Here is a 24665-nt window from a genome sequence, read left to right on the forward strand (position 1 = left end):
TACAAAAAAATTCACCAGACCAATCCTTGAATACAGCTCATCCGTCTGGAACCCACACCGCATTTCTGGATGCAGTATTCCAGGTGTGAACTCATCTCTCTGGAACCCACACCAAACTGGATGCAGTATTCCAGGTGTGATCGTACTAAGGTGAATGGAATGGAATGGAATAGTATGGTATGGTATGGAATGGAACAGAACAGGATGGGATGGGATGTAGAATAGAATAGAATGAAATAAAATAGAATGGAATGGAATAATAATAATAATAATAATAATAATAATAATAATAATTTATTAGATTTGTATGCCACCCCTCTCCAAATAGAATAGAATGGAATGGAATGGAATGAAATAGAATAGAATAGAATGCAGAAGAGAATGGAAATTGAATGGAATGGAATGCATAATAGAATAGAATGGAATGGAATGGAATAGAATAGAATAGAATGGAATGGGATGCAGAATAGAATAGAATAGAATGCAAAAGAGAATGGAAATTGAATGGAATGGAATGCATAATAGAATAGAATAGAATGGAATGGAATGGAATAGAATAGAATAGAATGGAATGGGATGCAGAATAGAATAGAATAGAATGCAAAAGAGAATGGAAATTGAATGGAATGGAATGCATAATAGAATAGAATGGAATGGAATGGAATAGAATAGAATGGAATGGGATGCAGAATAGAATAGAATAGAATGCAAAAGAGAATGGAAATTGAATGGAATGGAATGCATAATAGAATAGAATGGAATGGAATAGAATAGAATAGAATGCAGAAGAGAATGGAAATTGAATGGAATGGAATGCATAATAGAATAGAATGGAATGGAATGGAATGGAATGGAATAGAATAGAATGGAATGGAATAGAATAGAATAGAATAGAATAGAATAGAATGGAATAGGATGCAGAATAGAATAGAATAGAATGCAGAAGAGAATGGAAATTGAATGGAATGGAATGCATAATAGAATAGAATGGAATGGAATAGAATAGAATGGAATGGGATGCAGAATAGAATAGAATAGAATAGAATGCAAAAGAGAATGGAAATTGAATGGAATGGAATGCAGAATAGAGTAGAATGGAAGGGAATAGAAGGGAAGGGAAGGGAATGGCCTCTGGAAGTTGAAAATGCTCCAACGCTGGAAGTGGTTAAGAAGAGATTGGAGAACCATTTGCCTGAAATTAGATAGGGTTTCCTGCCTAAGCAGGGAGTTGGACTAGAAGACCTCCAAGGTCCCTTCCAACTCTGTTACTGTCACCTTTTTAAAAATAAATCAACTCTACTCAGTCCTTTGCCTTTCTTTACGACGGTGTCTCCCTACCTACAATGGACTCTTGCAAAGACAGAAAATAGGTAGATCTAGATCTGGGTTCCATCAACAGGACTTTCAACTGCTTCCAAGGAATCTGGGGAGCAGAGCAGCCCCACCCAAAAACTGTCATTCACAACGACGGAGCCCCAAACGTTACCCGGCCCCAAAAAGTGTTGTAATCTCATCTCCTAACAAGTATCCTGTTTCCTCCCAGGAATAAGTTGGCTTTGTCGAGCCTCGTAACTTGAGAAGCAGCCGATGTGTCTTCGAGTAACCCAGCAACCGGAACACACAGACGTGTCCCAGGTTGCACCAAGAGCCAAAGGAAACAACAGGTGAGCCATTTTAACAAGGTTCTGAATCTTCCTGGGTGCTTTGCTGGACGGGAATTCAGCAACAGATGAAGAAAAATCAAGATAGATAAAATCAACAAAGTAAAATTTATTTATGAAAGAAAGAGAGAAAGAGAGAGAGAGAGAGAAAGGAAGGAAAAAAGAGAGAAAGAAAGAAAGAGAGAGAGAGAAAGGAAGGAAGGAAGGAAGAGAGAAAGAGAGAGAGAGAAAGGAAGAAAGAGAGAAAGAAAGAAAGAGAGAGAGAGAGAGAAAGGAAGTACAAAAGAGAGAAAGAAAGAAAGAAAGAGAGAGAGAGGGAGAGAAAGGAAGGAAGAAAGAGAGAAAGAAAGAAAGAGAGAAAGAAAGAAAGAAAGAGAGAGAGAGAGAGAAAGGAAGAGAGAGAGAGAGAAAGAGAGAGAGAGAGGGAGAGAAAGGAAGGAAGAGAGAAAGAAAGAGAGAGAGAGGGAGAGAAAGGAAGGAAGAAAGAAAGAAAGAGAGAGAGAGAGAGAAAGGAAGAAAGAGAGAAAGAAAGAGAGAGAGAGAGAAAGGAAGAAAGAGAGAAAGGAAGAGAGAGAGGGAAAGAAGGAAGAAAGAGAGAGAGAGAAAGGAAGAAAGAGAGAAAGAAAGAGAGTGAGAGAGAAAGGAAGAAAGAGAGAAAGAAATAGAGAGAGGGAGAGAAAGAAGGAAGAAAGAGAGAAAGAAAGAAAGAGAGAAAGAAAGAGAGGGAGAGAAAGGAAGAAAGAAAGAAAGAGAGAGAGAGAAAGGAAGGAAGGAAGGAAGGAAGAGAGAAAGAAAGAGAGAGAGAGAGAGGGAGAGAGAGAGAGAGAGAAAGGAAGGAAGGAAGAGAGAAAGAAAGAAAGAGAGAGAGAGAGAGAGAGAAGCAAGTTCAGTTCTGGTCTTTTTCTTATTGGAAGCATCCAGTAGGTGGGAATAACAGAGTTGGAAGGTCTTGTTTGCCTTCAAACCAGTGTTGGGAGTCAAAAAAAGTTCCCTACCAGTTCTGTGGGCGTGGCTTGGTGGGCGTGGCTTGGTGGGCGTGGCAGGGAAAGGATCCTGCAAAATCCCCATTTCCTCCTAATCCGCTGGGATTATGTATGTAACAAGAAGAAAATAAATTAAGATAAATAAATATGTATGGATAATACTATGGGTTTGGAATTGAGATAGAGAGATGATAATGGAATTGATTATGTATCAGAAAAACTATGCATGATTATGAAATGTGATCTGGACAACACTTTGTGCAGAAACTATGTATTGTTTGTTAGAAGAAAAAAATGGCTGTTGAGGTTCATATGGGTTTCCTGCATGATCTCAAACTCGCTTTATCTTTCCACAGGTCTGATCTGCGGTGTTAGGAAAGCTTCTCTTCTCCACAGTTGGATGGATGCTTCAACCAACCCCCATGATGGCCTTCAACGTCTACCTGGCCTTTCCTTCGCTGCCAAGGAAGCAAGTGCTGGCAGACTTCTCCTTGAATATTCTTCTCTGGACGTCCCTCATCTTCGCTGGGATTTCCTTGGTTGTCAAGGAACCGCCTCACACGTGTGAAGATGAACAGATCCTTCAAGGAGTTCTGGGAAGAGGGGTAGTTGCTGCAAAGACGTCCTCCCGAACCCTATCTCTGTTTGCCTGCCAAGGAAAAAGAACGTACTATGAGGTAAAATGAAGAACAAAGTACAATGAGGTAAAATGAAGAACAACGTATTATGAGGTAAAATGAAGAACAACATACTCTGAGGTAAAATGAAGAACGTACTATGAGGTAAAATGAAGAAAAACGAACTATGAGGTAAAATGAAGAACAACGTACTCTGAGGTAAAATGAAGAACAACGTACTCTGAGGTAAAATAAAGACCACCAAGAATCGAATGGATAGCCATGCTTGATTGGTGAAATGGTTTTACTCAACTCTGTGATTAAGTTGCTAGAAAACAGAAGGGCTGCAGTGATGATGATGGGAAAGACTGTTACTCCCAGGATTTGAGTCCACCCAGAGATAAATCTACGGAGGGGGCGGCATACAAATCTAATAAATAAAATAAATCTAATAAATAAATCTGCCATTTTTACCAAGTCAGAAAATGGGCTGAGAAAATATCTACACAGACCCCTCACATACTGGATATGAACTGTTCAAACTCCTCCCCTTGGGATGCCTCTATAGGGCATTGCTTGCCGAAACAACTAGACACAAATATAGTTTTTTCGCCTGGTGCCATGACTGTGCTGAACACCTAATTTCCGCAGCACTTAGACAGTCTTATGTCTATGTTTACCCGCAGAGTATGACTATATTGCTATTATCCTTCTCATCTTTATACTACCTTCTCGTATTGGTATCTTATTATTATATTGCTTTGTTCTTTGTATGTATACGGACAGTTTTTACACCGGAGACAAATTCCTTGTGTGTCCAATCACACTTGACCAGACAAAGTCTTCTCTTTCTCCTCCTCCTCCTCCTCTTCTTCCTTCTTCTTCTTCTTCTTCTTCTTCCTCCTCCTCCTCCTCCTCCTCTTCTCTCCTCTCCTTTACCCTACCCTACTCTAAGCTACCTTTCTTCTCTTCTCTCCTCCTCTCCTCTCCCCTTCTCTTTTCTCTTCCAATATCTATCCTATCCTATTCTATCCTATCTTTATTCAACTTACTGGGTATCCATCGGTCTATTACAACACCTCACCAATGCAATCGCCTAATAACGCAGAATGGTATCTCTGCTAATACCATCAACCTTTTTTATACTGAGAGTAAAAACACCATTATTTCTACCATTTTGACAACAAACCTAATATTTCATTGAGTTGGAAATAAGTCTGACTGTGTTTAGTGAGGCATAGAACAGATCTACTGCTTCAAAACATTTGAAGTATTTGCCACTCTTTCCAACACAATAGTTAAGAGTGGTTGATGTTTCCGGGGAATGAAATATACCAGTTAGGGTGATATGATGTTGGGTTACAACTGGAACCGGAATCATCTAATTTGCTGTCTTTGAAGCTTGCCGACTGAATACGACAAATGACATACTAAAAAGCAGAGATAAAATTCTATTAGAAACATAGAAACATAGAAGATTGACAGCAGAAAAAGACCTCATGGTCCATCTATTTATTTATTTATTTTGTCCAATACACAATGAGGGTTTTAGTGGGTATATATCTATATACACATAGTAAAATACATGATGAAGGTTATAGAGGAGATACTCATAGTAAAATATATCTAAGAAAGAATAGAAAAGAAGGTATAGTAATAGAACATATCAATGAAAGAATAGAAGAAGAGATATAGGAATAGAAGAAAGGTATAGGAGATATAGGAGAGCAATAGGACAGGGGACGGAAGGCACTCTAGTGCACTTGTACTCGCCCCTTACTGACCTCTTAGGAATCTGGATAGGTCAACCGTGGATAATCTAAGGGTAAAGTGTTGGGGGTTTGGGGATGACACTACGGAGTCCGGTAATGAGTTCCACGCTTCGACAACTCAGTTACTGGAGTCATATTTTTTTACAGTCAAGTTTGGAGCGGTTAATATTAAGTTTAAATCTGTTGTGTGCTCTTGTGATGTTGTGGTTGAAGCTGAAGTAGTCGCCGACAGGCAGGACGTTGCAGCATATATTCTATTGCAGATCTATTCTATTCTTTATGACAGCATAATTTAGAACCATAGCCTTACTGCCTCTCTTTCATGATGCTTGTGATTATTATTATTTAGATCACTCTGGCTATTGATTCAACTTCGTCAAAATGGTTAGAATCTAGTCTTTCCTCCGCAAACACACACGAAGCGATGCCTTTGATGGAGAAGAAGAGCAAAGAACTTCATTTGATCGCCATTGCCCAAGGTGAGGCGTGTGAAATTCCAGCCGCCAAGGCCGATGTTAGACTCCACAGTCAAGATCGCATTTGCGTCCATGCAAAGAACATGTAAGTCCCATTGATACGTAAGGATGATGGGTCTTGAGCATCTTGATATAAGGGTCTATTCCCAAAGGTCTACAACGTTGACTTTAAATAATACCAACTTCCCCTGCGAACATTCCCAGCGGGAGTTACGTGCCTTGTAAACTTACTTGTCTGGATAACCCTCGTATATCGTTCCGGGTTTCTGGTAGAAGTTTAGTAATTACAAATAACTCTCATTAAATGCATCATTTCATGAATAAAGCAACTCCATTTATTTCTCTGCTCTCCTGTATTTCAACATATTCCAGACATCATTCGGTCCATTATCTCTCTTAGCCGCATTCCTCACATTCCTTTTCCTGCTTCACTTAGACAAGATTTATTTCCTAACTACATAGTTTTAAAAAAGACAGCAGCACTGACTAAATACAATACAAAATACTTTGGCTTACATTAGCATGGCGAAAACACATCCATTATTCTTTTCGGCAACGTTGAAACTCCACCCTTCTTCTCCACTAGCCCCCTGACATGCCAATTACCTCACTACAATATTTAACCCATTCTTCTCCTTAATATCTTCTTCCAGACCTCTGTTCTCTTCGTTTCTGAATCCTTCTGAGTTTAGGATTAACCCAGCGAGCATCTGATTCTCCCTCACTACATCCTGAACTCATAGCCCCATCCTGTGGCTGGCCTCCCACCTGTTCTACTACCTTTATTTATTTATTTATTTATTTATTTATTCAATTTTTATGCCACCCTTCTCCTTAGACTCAGGGCGGCTTACAACATGTTAGCAATATCACTTAACAGAGCCAGCCTATTGCCCCCATAATCCGGGTCCTCATTTGACCCACCTCGGAAGGATGGAAGGCTGAGTCAACCTTGAGCCGGTGATGAGATTTGAACTGCTGACCTACAGATCTATAGTCAGCTTCAGTGGCCTGCAGTACAGCACTCTACCTGCTGCGCCACCCCGGCTCCAATTTATTTATTGGATTTGTATGCCACCCCTCTCCGGAGACCTGTAACCCCGGGCCCCCCACTACTTCATAAACACTATCTGAATCCGAGTCCTCAATATCTTCATCATCCTCCAACTGATCAGGAGTATGTACAACATATATCATATTGAGTAGATTTGGAAAATGTTAAATTATAATTCCATGCCTGTCTTCTAACAGTATTTGTTTTGGCGCTTTCAGTATTTGTTCTGGAGGCTGGTATGCCAAGCACGTTTCCATCACCTTCGCTGAGATCGTACTTCAGATGGACAATACTCCGGAAATTAAAGAACAACTCAACCTGATTTGCACCATGGGGGAATATCTCCATTTGGACCCTTCCTCCCTCACACTTATCCCAGTCGAAGATTCCTTAAATAAATATTTTCGGAACCTAACTGTGTTGGCTGAAGGTATCAGATGCATCAATGCTACAAAAAGGCGTCGTGTAGGACTCTGTTGGCCAGTTGGGTTCGGGGTGTTTGCTATGCTGTCTGAATTGGTGCGAGTTCTGAGCCACAATGTTGAGTCCGACAGTCTCTCGCGGCTCCTGGGCTATCAAGTGGTTGGCTGGAGGGTCCTTAAACAAGGTGATGGCAACAGAAATCCCAACAAGTGGCAAAAGAGGAAAATGGCTACCCCGAAACCTACATGGAGACCAACCCAAACTCGGAACGTTGCCGTTTTGATAACTGCTGTGCCATATCCAGTTGTAAAGTCTGAGATGAGCCCATCACTTGTCAATAAAACCACTTTCTCTGTTATCCATCCTTACGTTGACCTCAGTACACGATCTGTCGTGGTCAATAGAGATTTAGAGACCCCTCAGGTCACTCAATCTACCATGTTTCACTATCTCTCTTCTGACCTTTCGCCTTCCTTGATGCTAAGTTCCACAGAATTTGAAGGGAAAGGGACTTTTGAAACCCCACCGATATCAGAGCCAGTATTGTGTGAAGCCTCGCTAGATACCTCAACGCAAGAGGAATTCCCCACAACTCAAGAATCTGAACCGAAGGACATTTCCATATTCTATTCCTTCAGCTGGTTCATGTCTATGACCAAAAACCATTTCTCCAACTCTGTTCGCGACCCAAGGGACATTTTACCAGAAGAAATGTCTTCGACGGCATCATCTCCAGAGCTTTTCTCAGGTGAATTAAGAAGTCTAAATGACCATAGCCTGTTCATGCATCAAACAGTATCTCGATTTAAGTCTGGAGAGATCGTTTCTATAATTGAGCCTTCCATGGCGACGTTAGCATATTTAAGGACATCATCTTCATCACCACCTGAACTGTCATTTTCTAGCGTTGCAATATCTCTGCTCTTCTTACATGACAGTTATCAGAACCCAAAATTACTTAACGTCTACAGTTCCATCTCAGAGACTTTTATAACATTGGCACCAATGAAGGAGATAGACATTTCTGAATGGATCAAAAGCTCCATCTCAACCAACATCCCATCAATATTTGATGCTATCATTACGAATGGTTATTTTGACCCCAGACCTAGTTCTTTGTCCAATACAAGCCCAACAACTCAATTATATTACTATAGTAATGATCTAACATCCTCAAAACATTCCACAGATACGTTAAATAGCAGCACTTGGTTCTCCAGTAAAACACTACTAACATTTAGCCTCCTGTCTAAAACAATTAGCAACCCTGTGCTTTTTCCTTCTTTCTTCTTATCGGTACCAGTGGAATTGACATTTTTGTTTGGATCTAGTAATATATCCCCCATCATGGAAAAATTGCCCGAGAGAAGACAAGTTAGGTCAGATGGAATAAACGCCGGTGAATCTTTTACAACCTACAGATTTGATATGACCGGAAACAGTGCCTTAGTAGTTACGAAAACTGAAACGGACACTTCCTTGTGGATAAAAGGAACAACTCGGTTTTATGTCACAACGTCCAGTGCTGTTATGTTAAGCAGCGGACTCCTTAGTGAAGGAGAGAGATCTGAGGCATTGGAGTTGCTCTCTTATGGATCTTCATGGATTACTAATGCCTCGGTTGTGTATTTTTCTACAAATCAGTGGGAGTCCATCCACAATTTAGTTCGGACGCCCGTGTTCGAACCCGATGCTTTGCAACTGGATATAAAGGATTTCAATTTGGAAAGCTCACTTGGAACCAAAATGAATGTCCAAATGACAAGAGATATTGTCTCAAAATTGAAAGAAGTGGACCTAGTTTCCAGCTGCAAAGGAATATCCACAGAGAATGGACTTCGTGCCACTACTACGTACCAGAAAACACAAGGTAAGTTGTGGTGTTAATTAGTTCAGGTAGTCCTCGATTATTATTATTATTATTATTATTATTATTATTGGCAATACAACACAGCAAACGAGATCACTATGCTGGATTTCGTATTTCATCACCAGTCGGGCGCTTCCCAAGCACCTAGGACTGCGTAATGTAGCGGTGAATTATGTGTGCAGATCACAGTAAAGCGGCCTTTTGCAATTGACAGATAGAGATTTTGTCAATTCCGATGGTTTTCAAACAACAACAACAACAATAATTATTATTATTATTGTTATTATTATTATTTATTAGATTTGTATGCCGCCCCTGTCCAAGGACTCGGAGAGGCTCACAACAATACATAATGTAAAAATCTAATGTTAAAAGAACAATTTTAAACCCTTATTATAAAAAAACAAACACACAACCTAACACAGTGATTTTCAACCTTTTTTGAGCCGCGGCACATTTTTTACATTTACAAAATCCTGGGGCACACCACCAACCAAAATGACACAAAATGACACTCTAACACAGTACATATTATACATATAGTTAATAATATAGTTTCTAAATGTATTTATACTCACTTAGTGTGAATAGGATAGATATAACCAGCTGAGGCTGAGGCTTCACCTAGTGGTGGCAACATTTACCTCCAGTCCAAATCAGGACCACGGGAGGAGTAGCAGCTTCAACTACTCGCCAGGGCCACACAATGACAAGTGCGCGGCAGCCCGAGCAGGGACCTTCCTTGGTGTGGATGAGAGGCGGACTGCTATTGGTTCATCGCTAGTGGTCGGGATGAATCCAAGTAGGTGATTGGTCAGTGAGTGTTCCCTGTCCCTCCACTCTTCCTGTCACTGATAGCTGGAGGGATTCTGAGGGGAATATTTATGTTCGGATGGAGGCAGCTGGTGGTGGGCCAGATAAATGGCCTCCACAGGCCGTATTCAGCACAAGGGCTGTAGTTTGGGGACCCATGTTTAATTTCCCCACGGCACGCCTGACCATGTCTCACGGCACACTAGTGTGCCGCGGCACACTGGTTGAAAAACACTGACCTAACAAACGATACATAAAAAACCATAGTAGCTAAGGGGCATATCAGTTTCCCCGTGCCTGGCGACATAAATGGGTTTTCAGGAGCTTTCGAAAGGCAAGGAGGGTGGGGGCGGTCCTAATCTCTGGGGGGAGTTGATTCCAGAGGGCCGGGGCCGTCACAGAGAAGGCTCTTCCCCTGGGTCCTGCCAGACGGCATTGTTTAGTCGACGGGACCCGGAGAAGGCCAACTCTGTGGGACCTAATCGGTCACTGGGATTCGTGCGGCAGGTGGTCCCAAAGATATAATGGTCAGATATAGCTCTGCGTGGCACCGGTGGCTCATGCGCCATAGGTTCACCATCACTGATATAGAATGTGAAGGATGTGCGTTTGTGTTTTATTTTTATAGTTATAATGTACACAGAAGATGGCGTTTAATTCCGTTGTACGAGGCGCAATGACAGTAAACTCACTCCTTTTTATTCAGGTCAGCCGAACACTCCTCCCAGGGTCATTCACGCTATTAAGTGGATTGCGGCAACCGTCGGGCACGAGCTCTCGTTTTCAATACCGCCAGAGACGTTTCATGACCAAGAAGACGGGAATTCAACTCAGCTGACCCTCGGAATAAACCTCGTCAATGGCTCCCCGACAGGTCTGGAAAGCTGGTTACAATTTAATGCCGGGGATCAAAGTATGTACGGCTATCCACTAGATGCCGATTTCCAGTATTCCCCATGGGGGTTTGTACTCTTTGCCATCGATTCAGGAGGATTAAAGGCCGAAGATAAATTCCTCGTAGAAATATTCAAACCAACTATAATTCCGTGCCACGTTTATACGGTCGTCGCAACAAATAGCTACGACTCGTTTCTGAAAAATAGGAGGAGGATTCACCTCTTTTTAAAGAAACTTTCCGATTATTTGTTGGCGGGGACTCCGGGGGATGTGGTACTCCTTCGTCTCAACACTGGCTCCGCCGTGTTTACGTGGTACAACAAATCGTTTTGCCCGAAGACTGAGAAATGTGCAAGAGGTGACATCGAGGATGTGCTCGCCAAACTAGGAAGGTGCGGGAAAGACGTCCATCCAGATTTTGCAGAGGCCATGTTGCCAGAGTTCGAAATTGAACAAATCGGAGAGGTGACGTACGCTGGGGTTTGCTTATCTGCGACGAAACCAACAAACGAGACTGTAGTGTTCAACAAGACCGTCACCGGATTTAAAGGCGGCAACTGTGGGATAACACACACGCTCTTGGCCTTGTTATTTGCCATATGTTCCACAACTCTAGCGTTCCTGGTAGTTGTCCGTTGTCGGAAGTATCGCAAGAAAACATTTGAACCACAGTGTTCACTTTCCGGTGGATACGTCGACTTCAAGATGGACAGGCCGACTTCGCGCAAATCTCCTCTACCGGAACAGGATGTTCCTCCATCAACTCGGTTACCCGTGTCAATGGCTTCTCAACAGCGTTCCTTCAGACCACATCCAGGTCTGGTGATCTCACAGCTTCCGTCCCCTCCAAAATACAGACTTCCGCCATTGTATGGAAGAAGGGATCCTGGATGATCCTAGTCGCTCAATTCCAATGGAAGCCTATTCTCATTTATTTATTAAATTTATGTGCTGTTCTAGCCATATCAAGGGCTGGATCTGGTTCATGGGCCTTATGTTTGACACCCATTCTAGCCAAACAAATTGACACGTTTTTTTTCCCCCTGCAAAAAATTCCCCATATATTATAATAATTAAATATACGTTTAGATATGTTATTCAAAATGTCGTAATAAAAATCATGTAACTAACCAAGAACATTAGCAATAACCTTTCACCTCTTTCGATAGGATGGGACAGTTATTCTATCGCAACAAGAATGATCAAGGGAATAATTTTTCTCTATCCACCTTTTCTATCCCATGCATGATTTTATACCCTTCGATCAAGTCACCTCTTAAACGCAGTCTTTCAAGGCAGAAAGAGACCAAGGCATTGCAACCTGGTTTCATAAGGGAGAGGCTCCATTTTCTCCATCACACAATACTAGGACGAGGGGGCCCTCCCTAAAGCTCATAGGTAAGAAAACGAGGACAAATCAAGGGAAATATTTCCTCACCCAGAGGGTCCTGGGTTGATGGAATTCCCTTCCAGAAGAGGTCGTGACAGCTGTCAATCTGGATAGATTGAGGGCAGGATTAGACATAAGGAAGGAATTTCCTCTAAGGGATAAAAGGAAAATTTAAAAGTTGTATTTCCATGTAGAAGAGGTAGAATTAACCCTTTCCTCTTAGCCCTATTTTAATTAACCACGAAGTCTAGTTTGCCTCACTACAACATGAGAACAAGTCAGTTCACACGAACTGTCGGTTTCTTTAAGGGGTGTCCTATGGAATTATGGTTTAAAGCTGCCTTTATCAATCTTAATAATATTACGATGTGTGGACTTCAACTCCCAGAATTCCCCAGCAAGCATAGATCACATGGACAGAATTTTGCTAAAAGCCTGGACTCTCAAGAATAGCAAAGGGGGCGAAAAACTCAAATAACAACCATTGTGCTTTTTAAAAACACACACAGACACACACCCCAACAACCCAGCAATGTCCTTTTTATGAAGTCATCAAGATCTGAGTATAAATTGAAATTCTTTTTGCTCTTAAGGGTCAAATGGGATTCGGAACAAATAGTAGATTTATTTTGCATTTTCATACAAAAGCGCAAGAATTATTACAAAAATGTAAAAAGCAATCAAAGTTAACAGAACTGTACAGTTCGATATAGAGATATCAAATCGGGCATTACAAGTTTACAGGTTGTGAACAGAATTCACTGCCGGCTGGGTTTCCCATTTTCTGTGGTTTCCATTCTAAAACAAAACAAAATTAGAAGGTTAGTGAGTATCTTTGCCGTTTAATTCAGCCTGTTGAGTTTAGGAAATTAAGTATATTCTTAACATGCTGCTTTTTATCAAACGACCGATGTCCATATAAATCTTTTCTTTCCAAGATATTATTTACAAGAACTAAATCTTTAACATTTTTCAGTGGTTGAATAAAATGCTTTTTGCTCTTTATTTATAATTCTTATTCTAAATGGCAAATACACATACAAACACAAATCTTCTTTTAATGACCCCAGAATCCCTTGCTGTGTAGAGTCTGGGCAACTAAGTGTTTTAATGGCCAGATACCCTTCCTATCGCTAATGCGGAGTTATTTCATCACACGGATTATCCTCCTCTACCTAGGATTAAACTCACAATCTCCTGATTGTGAGGTCAGAGCTCCATCTCTAGGTCATTGCACCACACACACAATATCAGAATGTTTTAATAGATTATTTTAATACCATCATTTTGAATAAGGAGAATGGCAAACTCAATTATCTTCTGTATTAAGATTAGACTTTATTGTATGATGGGAAAAATGTTCAGACACGTTATTAACCAGACACAACCCACACCTCCTGCAGCAAACCATGTGGAGATACAAACCCATTCTCCTCTTTAAGATGTTGGTACAGTTCGGCTTTATTGTTGACGGAACCTAGGCGGCCAACAAATTCTTGATGCTTCCTAGAATTTGCGGCATTAATCCTGTTGCTCCAAAGAGACAGAAGGGATATTGGCCCTAAAAGATAAAAATCCAGGAAGAAAATCTAAGGACCCTCATTAATTCCCCTTCTTAAATCTTATTCTCATACTTGTACTTTCCTGGTTTTGCATTGTTATTTGCCTTATTTTTTTGTAGTAAAATCTACAATTGCACCTCCAATTTATTAAAAAATAATAATAATAATAATAATCTAGATTTCACCTTATTTGTGATTTTAACACCAAGGAAAATCCAAGGCAAAGCCTTAGTAGTGCAATTTGGGTCAGAATCAGTTTCAGTGAAGAGAGAAATCATTATACGATTCAATTTTGTCTCACGTGAAAACAGAAGAACTATCTCCTAGTACTTTCCGGTGGCGTCATAAAGAGAAAAAACCAATCCCCCCAAACCAGTGTTGCTTTCTACACAAGAGTAATCCATTGCAAAAACATTTCCCAAGGTTTGTAAGTTACTTTCTTTTTGGAAGGCAACCTGTCACATAAAGTATTTGGCCCTCTGGCTCTACAAGTGCAGACTTTTTATAATCTATTCAATCTACGATGCAACCACAGTGCTGGTTTTATGCCTTGTTGAAATTAATGTGATTAATGCCACGGGGCCATGAGTTGACACCGAACAAGCCTATTCGTCAGATTTTAATTCTACTCACTTTAGCGGAATGAGTTCCCCTCCATAAATTCAGGCAGAATCTAAGCACTTAGGATGGATATGCAGTTTTTATTCCTCCATAAAAGTTTTAGCTGCACTCCGTACGATCGTTCTGTTCCACCCGGCCATCGTTTCCCTTAAGTGCACATTTTGCTTATACATTTAAAAAATATGACACTGGTTCACTTTTTTTTAAATACAGTGATACCTCGTCTTATGAACCTAATTGGTTCCCGGAGGAGGTTCGTAAGGCGAAAAGGTTCGTAAGACGAAACATTGTTTCCTATAGGAAACAATGTAAAATGAATTAATGCGTGCAAGAAAAAAAAAAAACGCAAAAAACTGCCGCCGCCCGGCTGTCACCTTTTGAAACAGCCGGGGGGCTTCTTGGCGGCCTCCCGAACGCCAAACCTAGAAGTTTGGCAAAAGTTCGTGTTTGGCGTTCAGGTTCGGGAGGACGCCGAGAAGCCCCCCAGCTGTTTCAAAAAGCGACAGCCGGGCAGCGGGGCATCTCGGCGGCCACCCGAACCCGAACTTTTGCCGAACTTCCGGGTTCGGCGTTCGGGCGGCGGGTTTGTAAGACGGATAAAGTTTGGAAGAAGAGGCAAAAAATTTCCAAACCCCGGGTTCGTATCTTGGATTGTTCGTATGGCGAGGGGTTCGTATCACGAGGTACCACTGTAGTTTCAAATAATTTGGACGGTACCTTTATTTTTCTCCGGCCCTGGCAAGTCATCCATTGCAACCAGGGGCTTCTTGTTGGGGGGCTCCGGAGAATCGGGGGAATCTTTAATGACCTCTCCTTCTGCCAGTTCCTCTTTCTCGCGATCTAATAAACCTTTTAACCTGCAGAGACCAAGAGAAAATAACTTGGTGACCTCAGGGATAGTTCAACCTGCCCCTTTATTGCTCCAACTTTCCCCCAAATGCTCCCATGTTTCTGGAAAGTCCAAGAGCCAAGTGACCAGACACAAGTATATACACACACACACAGCAGTGATGGGCCGCTACCGGAACTGTCCCTGAGCAGCTCACCTCTCTGATTCCTGCCAGGATTTTTCTGATTCGTAATCTTTCCCCGCTTTCTCGGACTTGTCCTCCTTGTCTTCTCTCTTCCTGCCTCGTTTCTTGCGCTCTTCTTCTTCAGGAGGTTTACTTCTGCAAGTCAGGAGACACTCCAAGACCCGCTGGTGCTTATCCGAGTTGGCGATGTGAGCCCTTACGAGGGTCTCCAGTTCGTTCCACATGATCCTGTACTGTTCGTCCCTGGATAAGAACACAAAGGACGGATCCCAAAGTAAATGACCACAAGAACAACAACAACAACAACAGAGCTCCAATATTGAATTCTACCCCTACTTCTGTTTTACTCTTTTTTCTGAAGATCCAGGTATCCTCGAGCCCAAAATTTATTTATCAGCCTATCCATCTTCCAGCCCTGCCTCCCTGTCTTTCTTTCTATCTATCTCTCTCTCTCTCTCTCTCTCTCTCTCTCTCTATCTATGTACCTATCTGTCTCTATCTCTCTCTATATCTATCTATCTATCTATCTATCTATCTATCTATCTATCTATCTTTCTATCTATCTATTTATCTATCTATCTATCTCTGTCTATCTATTTATCTGTCTGTCTCTCTCTCTCTCTCTCTCTATCTATCTACCATGTGCATCTATCTATCTATCTATCTATCTATCTATCTATCTACCTACCTACCTACCTACCATCTACCTACCTACCTACCTACCTACCTAATCTGTATGTCTTTATCTATCTATCTGTCTGCCTGCCTATGTGTCATCCATCCATCCATCCATCCATCCATATCTGTCTGTATATGTCTGTCCATCCATCCATTGTAGATGTCTGTCTGGGTTTGTCTGTCTCTCTATCTATCATCTCTTGTTGTTGAGGACTAGCTGTATTTAAACTGCCTTTCCAAGATGCATTCAACTCTATAGTGAAATGGGGGAGTCATGGAAACCGCCCACTTTCTTACAGCAAATAATATTTACAGCATCTTCTTTTGATATGTATCCAGTGTTTAATATAGTAAATTATAGCTAAATAAACAAATGTATAAGTTGATGGGAAAGAACTCGTTCATCCCTGCATCCAAAATTTTAATTTTAATTGCATAATAAAAGATAAGGAAAGTGGGGGGGGGGGGGGAGAGCCTTGCCTTTTCGGGCCCTTCCCTCTTGTTCCAACGGTGGATATCGGCAAGGGATCGTTTTTTCTTTCCATTTCTACCAGGCTGTAAATTGTTTTCTGACAGGTGAGCACATCTTCATCCGTCAGGGCTTCTTTGACAATGACGCTGGCTAATGGCACCACCTGGGCAATTAAAAAGAAGTGAAAATGAAGGTTAGAAACATAGAAACATAGAAGACTGACAGCAGAAAAAGACCTCCTGGTTCATCTAGTCTGCCCTTATACTATTTTCTGTATTTTATCTTAGGATGGATCTATGTTTATCCCAGGCATGTTTACATTCAGTTACTGTGGATTTATCTACCACGTCTGCTGGAAGTTTGTTCCAAGGATCTACTACTCTTTCAGTGAAATAATATTTTCTCATGTTGCTTTTGATCTTCCCCCCAACTAACTTCAGATTGTGTCCCCTTGTTCTTGTGTTCACTTTCCTATTAAAAACACTTCCCTCCTGAACCTTATTTAACCCTTTAACATATTTAAATGTTTCGATCATGTCCCCCCTTTTCCTTCTGTCCTCCAGACTCTACAGATGGAGTTCATGAAGTCTTTCCTGATACATTTTATGCTGAAGACCTTCCACCATTCTTGTAGCCCGTCTTTGGACCCGTTCAATTTTGTCAATATCTTTTTGTAGGTGAGGTCTCCAGAACTGAACACAGTATTATTCCAAATGTGGTCTCACCAGCGCTCTATATAGCGGGATCACAATCTCCCTCTTCCTGCTTGCTATTTGTAAAGGTTATTTGTGAAGTCCTAGGATTTATGCTTAAGACCTTCCTTTTCCCTTTTTCAATTTATTAAGTTTTAAAAACAATACAAAAACAAAAAAGACGATAACAAAGCACACAAACGTCTTTGCGTTTGTTTTGCAAAAAAATGGGACGCAGGAGCGGGACTTTGGGAAGCCGAAAATGGCTGCACTCGGTGTATAAGACGCACCGACATCTCTGTCCTCTTTTAGGAGGGGAAAACGGCACGTCTTACACTCTGAAAAATAAGGTACTTGGAAGAGTTCCACCTTCAGTGAGATTTGGGCATCCGTAATTGAAATGTGCCCGATGGCTGGGGATTCAAGGCCGCCAGGATGACCTTACCGCCTGCATGTTGAAAATGGTGGTCTGTGAAATAATCATGGGCCAATAGCGGGTGTGTTTCTCCAGCTGGTCCTTGGCGCGTTCCAAAGGAACCTCGAGGCTCTCGTCATTCTTGTACCTAGGCTCGAGGAAAGGAGCGAGACGGTTTTCTCTCATAAATTCACCAAAATCCTATGTAGGGGAAAAAATAAAACAGAAAAATCAACAGTTTTTCTCAAAGACAACAAAATACGTTCTAGTCCCTGCATCTTATTTTTCATATTAAATTAATTTGGTGTGAAAGAGATGCTCACAGCGTTCAATGTAACAATTTATTTATTTATTGGATTTGTATGCCGCCCCTCTCCGCGGACTCGGGGCGGCTAACAACACTGACAAAAACAGCATGTAAAAATCCAATAAAAACCCTTGTTATAAAACCAATCATACATACAAACATATCATGCATAAATTGTAGAAGTCTAGGGGGAAAGATTATCTTAGTTCCCCCATGCCTGACGGCAGAGGTGGGTTTTGAGGAGCTTACGACAGGCAAGGAGGGTGGGGACTATTCTAATCTCTGGGGGGAGTTGGTTCCAGAGGGTCGGGGCTGCCACAGAGAAGGCTCTTCCCCTGGGCCCCGCCAACCGACATTGTTTAGTTGACGGGACCCGGAGAAGGCCCCTCTGTGAGACCTAACTGGTCGCTGGGATTCGTGCGGCAGAAGGCGGTCCCGGAGATAATGTTTTATATACAGTAGTCCCTCACCTATCGCTGGTGTTACGTTCCAGACCCGGCCGCGATAGGTGAAATCCGCGATGGGGAATTTATCGACTGATAGTACTTATTTAAGTATTTATATTGTAATTGTTTGGTAAGTTTTCATTGTTTTAAGTGTTTATAAACCCTTCCCACACAGTATTTATTTTAGATACAGCATTTACAATTTTGGATATATTTTTTTTTAAAAACCTGCCGATCGAGTTCCGCGGGCTGTTTAAATCTGCCGATCGACTTCCTCAGAAACCCGCGAAAAAGCGAAGATCCGTGAATGATTTTTCTCATTAATATTTCCTGAAAACCCGCGATGAAGTGAAGCCGCAGTAGGTGAAGCGCGGTATAGCGAGGGACTACTGTACTTTTCTACACTCTTAATGTATCTGCATTGTATTACTGAACCATTACTTGTCTCTCTGGGCTGTCGGCTGGATATCTGCTAGAACTTCTATGTTTCCTAAGTGCGTGTGTATCTTTGACCACTCGGAGATCTCTCTGCACCCTCCTTAACTCACGGTAATCCTGTAGTCGGTGACTCTGCCCCCACACCCTTCACTGATGGATGGGGGATCCTCCAGAATCGACCGAGACATGCTTAAGACGTGCAGGAATATCTCCCCTCCATGGCTGCTCAGCATGTGGCTGATGACTTTAGAGCCCGACTTGCGGGGTTGCTCCAACAACACAGAGCGGCCTGGGGAAGAAGGGAAAAGTTTTATTTATTACTATGCATGACACCTAATCATCCTTCTGGTTTATAATGAGGAAGAAAATCAGTCAAAGAACAGACTTCTAGATTGCCATAAAAATATTTTCTTACAGCGGGAGAAACATTTGAGTCAAACCAAAAGCTGCAGGTGAGCAGGCATCATAAACTGGCAAATACTATGAAACCCAACTATCCAAGGTTCAATTCAAGAGATGCACAATTTCCTTGTTGTATCTCTCTTTCTCTCTCTCTCATCTATCTATTATCTCTCTATCACCTCTCTATCTATCTATTCTATCACCTATCAACTCTCTCTCTATCATCTATCTATCATCTATCTATCTCTTTCTCTATCATCTCTCTATCATCTCTCTATCTATCTATCTATCTATCTATCTATCTATCTATCTCTTTCTCTCTCTATCATCTCTCTATCATCTATCATCTATCTATCACCTATCAAGTCTCTCTCTATCATCTATCAATCTTCAACCATCAATCATCCATCTATCTATCTATCTATCTATCTATCTATCTATCATCTATCTATCTATCTCTATTATCTATCTATCATCTATCTATCATCTATCTATCACCTATCAACTCTCTCTCTATCATCTATCTATCATCTATCTATCTCTTTCTCTATCATCTCTCTATCATCTCTCTCTCTATCTATCTATCTCTTTTTCTATCATCTCTCTATCATCTATCATCTATCTATCACCTATCAAGTCTCTCTCTATCATCTATCAATCTTCAACCATCAATCATCTATCTATCTATCTATCTATCTATCTATCTATCTATCTATCATCTATCTATCTCTTTCTCTCTCTCTCTCTATTATCTATCTATCATCTATCTATCATCTATCTATCACCTATCAACTCTCTCTCTATCATCTATCAATCTTCAACCATCAATCATCTCTCTCTCTCTCTCTCTCATCTATCTATCTATCTATCTATCTTCTATCCATCCGTCCATCTATCTTTCCATCCATCCATCCATCCATCGACCCACCCACCGTATTTTTCGCGGCATAAGACACACCTTTTTCCTCCCTAATGTGGATGACTGCATAAGAGGCATTTAGATTTTTATTAATTTTGTATATGTCCTTCTAAAATAATTAGATTTCTCACGTATATTGTTTGTATTTACAATGTTGTACGCCGCCCTGAGTCGCTTCGAGAAGGGCGGCATAGAAATCAATCAATCAATCAAATAAACAAAAAAATAAAATGCCTAAATCTGAGAGGACGTTTTACCCCGTTCAATCCCAAATGCGCCATTGGCAAACTGCAATTGTTGTTTTGTGAGAACGTTGAGTGGGGAAAAAATGTTTTACCGTTAAGAAGAAAGTTGGTCAGGCAAGAAGAAGGCCGGCTGTTCACATCGACGGGAGATATCCTGTACGCTCCGGTGCAATAATGCAGTTCTGGGAGTGGGAGGAGAGGAGGATTTTTACAATTCGTAGAGCAGTGTTTCCCAACCTTGGCCACTTGAAGATATCTGGACTTCCAACTCCCAGAATTCCCCAGCCAACACTGTCTTAGAGAATACCTGATCTTAATTAAAAGCCATGTTATTTACCAGAAAGAACTTGTCCTACAGGCAGGTTCCTTGTTTAAAAATATGCCCAATCGCCATAATTTCTCCGGGACCGCCTTCTGCCGCACGAATCCCAGCGACCGGTTAGGTCCCACAGAGTTGGCCTTCTCCGGGTCCCGGCGACTAAACAATGTCATTTGGCGGGGCCCAGGGGAAGAGCCTTCTCTGTGGCGGCCCCGACCCTCTGGAACCAGCTCCCCCCGGAGATCAGAACTGCCCCCACCCTCCTTGCCTTTCGTAAAGTTCTTAAGACCCATCTCTGCCATCAGGCATGGGGGAACTGAGACATCTCCCCCAGACCTATACAGTTTATGCATGGTATGGATGTGTGTATGTTTACTTTTAATAATGGGGTTTTTAGTGATTTTTAAATTATTAGATTTGTTCTTATATTGTCTTTGTTATTGTTGTGAGCCGCCCCGAGTCTACAGAGAGGGGCGGCATACAAATCTAAATAATAATAATAATAATAATAATAATAATAATAATAATAATAACAACAACAACAATAACAACAACAACAACAACAATAATAATAATAATTTTGGAGTTGGGAAAAAAGGAACAAATATAGCATGACTTCTAGAATCAAACCACGTGTGAAAAGCTTTAGAGGAGAAATGGATATTTACCGACGCTATTTGTCCTGGGGGTGCACCATTTCAAAGTGATGGTTTCTTTGCAGGTCCCGTCTTTGCTGCTGCCAGGTATGTGGTTGTCACCTGCGATACACAGTTGAAATATTAATTAGTGTAACTTAATGATATTTTAATAGCAACACAACTGGAAAAGGGAGAGAATAATGGTCTTGAACTTTGCTTAGCAACATTTTGGGCTCAGTTCCGGCCGTTAAGCCGAAGATGACCTGAGCAGACCATTCAATATCCTGACAAACAATGGATTATTTTCTTGTTCCCTTTGTAGATAACAAAGGTTATACATTTATTTTTAATTTTTTTTGCCATACTCACCGCTTTTTAAAAAGTCTACGTGGGCTTCCTTATGATGTAGCAGTTCCACATCATAATTGGCAGAGGTGTTGGCGTGTTGCTCTTCCTAGATTTTTTTTTTTTGAAAAAAGAGAAACATTGGAGCATTACCTGAACAAATTTTCCTTAGTTTAGTTTCTTCTTTTTCAAACCACAGAAGAAAAATTCGACCTTTTGCCTTTTAATACAAAATTGCCAAAAGGGGGGGGGGGGGGGAAACCCTCACAATACAAATAAATTAGCTACAGGGGTCTCCAACTTTGACAACTTTAAGCCTCGCGGACTTCAACTCCCAGAATTCTTAAGTCCGCCAGGCTTAAAATTGCCAAGGTTGGAACGTTTAAGCTTTGCTGGCTGGGGAATTCTGGGAGTTGAAGTCCTCCAGGCTTAGAGTTGCCAAAATTGGAGACCCCTGGTTTACAATTCTGGAAAAAAAGAGATAACTTTTCTTATGGAAAAAAAGGATGTAGGCTGCTTGAGCCCATGTTAAGTTTATTCTAAAAGTCCTATTTTCACCTAAATACAAATTTTAGTTTGGAAAAACCTCCAGGTTTCTGGAAATTACATTTTGCTGGCCTAGAGAGAAGCCGAGAGGCGAACTTGTTTTAATGGGCATCGGACCAGAATATCTCCGGCCTTCTGCCGCACGAATCCCAGCGACCAGTTAAGTCCCACAGAGTTGGCCTTCTCCGGGTCCCGTCGACTAAACAATGTCGTCTGGCGGGACCCAGGAGAAGAGCCTTCTCTGTGGCGGCCCCGACTCTCTGGAACCAGCTCCCCCCGGATATCAGAGTTGCCCCCACTCTCCTTGCCTTTCGCAAGCTCCTTAAAACCCACCTCTGTCGTCAGGCATGGGGGAATTGAGATATTCCCTTCCCCCCTAGGCTTGAAGAATTTATACATGGTATGTTTGTATGTATGAGTGGTTCTTTAAATTGAGGTTTTTAGATTGTTTTTAATATTAGATTTGTTTACATTGTCTTTTTTATTGTTGTTAGCCGCCCCGAGTCTTCGGACAGGGGCGGCATACAAATCTAATAAATAAATAAATTAAAATAAAAACGCCCATATAAAAACAGAGCCGCCACCCACTTCTGTCCAGCGATAAGATGGCAGATAAGGAAGCTTAAGGAATTAACAGTAATCGAAAAGCTAGCCATTGAGTGCTGCAGTGGCCCAATCGGGAGGTTGTGAGTTCAATCCTAGGTAGAAGCAGTTATTTCTTTCTCTCTGTGTGCATGAGAATATATCTGCAGAACAAAACCTCTGCACTGGCGACAGGGAAGGGCAGTAGGCCAGGAAAAAACATTCTGCTAGCTCCATTCAGTTGCCCAGACCCCACTCTGCAAGGAATTATGGGGTCGTTAAAAGATGAAAGCTCCCCCCATAGATTAGGACTGCCCCCACCCTCCTTGCCTTTTCGTAAGGTCCTTAAAACCCACCTCTGCCGTCAGGCATGGGGGAACTGAGATATCTCCCCTTGCCTATGTAGATTTATTTGTTTGTTTGTTTGATTGATTGATTTTTATGCCGCCCTTCTCCTTAGACTCAGGGCGGCTTACAACATGTTAGCAATAGCACTTTTTAACAGAGCCAGCCTATTGCCCCCACAATCTGGGTCCTCATTTGACCCACCTCGGAAGGATGGAAGGCTGAGTCAACCTTGAGCCCGTGATGAGATTTGAACCGCTGACCTTCAGATCTACAGTCAGCTTCAGTGGCCTGCAGTACAGCACTCTATCTGCTGCGCCACCCCGGCTCATTTATGTATGGTATGTTTGTGTGCATGATTTTTAAACAATGGGGTTTTTAGACTTTTAATGTTAGATCCATTTTTATAGACTTTTAATATTAGATTTGTCGTTGTATACTGTTTTTATCACTGTTGTGAGCCACTCCGAGTCTGCAGAGAGGGGCGGCATACAAATAAAATCAAATAAAATCAAATAAAATAAATAAACAAACAAACAAACAAATAAAATAAATAAAATAAATAAATAAATAAATAAAATGAATACAATGAATAAAATAAAATAAATAAAATAAATAAATGATGATGAAAAGCTAGCCATTCTTATTTGTTAATGGAAGTTTGGGTATCTGGTGGGAGGTTTAACAAGAGAAGCCACACATAATTTTATCAGGCTGCCACAGCTGAAGCCTAGAAGCTGCATGCAGAAGGATTAAAAAAAGAAAGAAAAGCAAAATAAGACATTTTTTAAAAAGCACACTAAGCCTTTCTTTTAAAAAAGCAGAATATAAACTGGGGGCAACTGTGATGTAAACGGCAGATTAGCAAAAACCAACCTAGCTACCTAGGGCTTTGTTTTGTATTCAGTGAATGATACCGAGGAAAGACATGTTGCAAGGAAGGGGAAAAGGCAAGAAGGGGGAAGCAGAACGAAAGCACGGAGGCCAGGCAGTTGCAAACAAGGTCTTTTTTGCAAACATTACAGAAAAAGCATCCAATCGAGTGCAGTTCGCTGCCATTAAAATGCCTTGCAAAACAAGGTCTTTTTGCAAACCTTAAAAAGTGCAATTCAATGCCATTAAAATGGCTGAAAAGCCCTCTGAGCTTATACACAGTACAAATTTAAAAGGCAGTGAAACATCCTGACTATTATTCTAACTTTTATTTCTGTGTAGCTTTGGGGGGTTTGTTTGTTTGTTTTTTAAATCAATACAAACAAAAATACTTCGCTGGTGAGGAAGGTCGTAGAAATGATGTCAGAAATTGAGGGACTCTTGCACTGGTTGCCGATCAATTTCCGGTCACAATTCAAAGTGTTGGTTATGACCTATAAAGCCGTTCATGGCACCGGACCAGATTATCTCCGGGACCGCCTTCTGCCGCACGAATCCCAGCGACCGGTTAGGTCCCACAGAGTTGGCCTTCTACAGGTTCCGTCGACTAAACAATGTTGTCTGGCGGGACCCAGGGGAAGAGCCTTCTCTGTGGCGGCCCCGACCCTCTGGAACCAGCTCTCCCCGGAGATTAGAACTGCCCCCACCCTCCTTGCCTTTCGTAAAGTTCTTAAGACCCATCTCTGCCGTCAGGCATGGGGGAACTGAGACATCTCCCCCGGACCTATACAGTTTATACATGGTATGTTTGTGTGTATGTTTGCTTTTAA

General features: G+C 41.5%; 2 protein-coding genes across 7 annotated transcripts in view; one reads left to right on the plus strand and one right to left on the minus strand.

Moving 5' to 3' along the window:
- Positions 1-1580: 1580 nt before the first annotated feature.
- On the plus strand, positions 1581-11700 carry LOC139169206 (uncharacterized). Of its 5 annotated transcripts, none has more exons than XM_070755064.1 (5): positions 1581-1664; positions 3001-3321; positions 5383-5594; positions 6782-8856; positions 10376-11700. In XM_070755064.1, the coding sequence occupies exons 2-5, from the start codon at positions 3049-3051 to the stop codon at positions 11458-11460; spliced, it is 3645 nt and encodes a 1214-aa protein (XP_070611165.1). In that variant the 5' UTR covers positions 1581-1664; positions 3001-3048; the 3' UTR covers positions 11461-11700. The 5 variants fall into 5 exon arrangements, with proteins under 5 accessions (XP_070611165.1, XP_070611166.1, XP_070611169.1 ...); XM_070755065.1 differs by lacking the exon at positions 1581-1664 and adding an exon at positions 1687-1763; XM_070755067.1 differs by lacking the exons at positions 1581-1664; positions 3001-3321 and adding an exon at positions 3419-3426.
- Positions 11701-12561: 861 nt separating this feature from the next.
- INTS13 (integrator complex subunit 13) overlaps positions 12562-24665 on the minus strand; it is a 30023-nt gene continuing 17919 nt past the window's right edge. For both annotated transcript variants that reach the window (XM_070755069.1, XM_070755070.1), the window contains exons 8-17: positions 21514-21598; positions 21175-21264; positions 20280-20369; positions 18732-18910; positions 17461-17631; positions 16332-16486; positions 15186-15416; positions 14857-14996; positions 13382-13517; positions 12562-12754 (exon numbers count right to left, since the gene is read on the minus strand). In XM_070755069.1, coding sequence (XP_070611170.1) covers positions 12715-12754; positions 13382-13517; positions 14857-14996; positions 15186-15416; positions 16332-16486; positions 17461-17631; positions 18732-18910; positions 20280-20369; positions 21175-21264; positions 21514-21598 — 1317 coding nt within the window. In that variant the 3' untranslated portion in view covers positions 12562-12714. The remainder of the gene's footprint in view (positions 12755-13381; positions 13518-14856; positions 14997-15185; positions 15417-16331; positions 16487-17460; positions 17632-18731; positions 18911-20279; positions 20370-21174; positions 21265-21513; positions 21599-24665) is intronic.

This window comes from Erythrolamprus reginae, chromosome 6 (assembly GCF_031021105.1).
Source record: "Erythrolamprus reginae isolate rEryReg1 chromosome 6, rEryReg1.hap1, whole genome shotgun sequence".
In the NCBI taxonomy this organism is placed as follows: domain Eukaryota; kingdom Metazoa; phylum Chordata; class Lepidosauria; order Squamata; family Dipsadidae; genus Erythrolamprus; species Erythrolamprus reginae.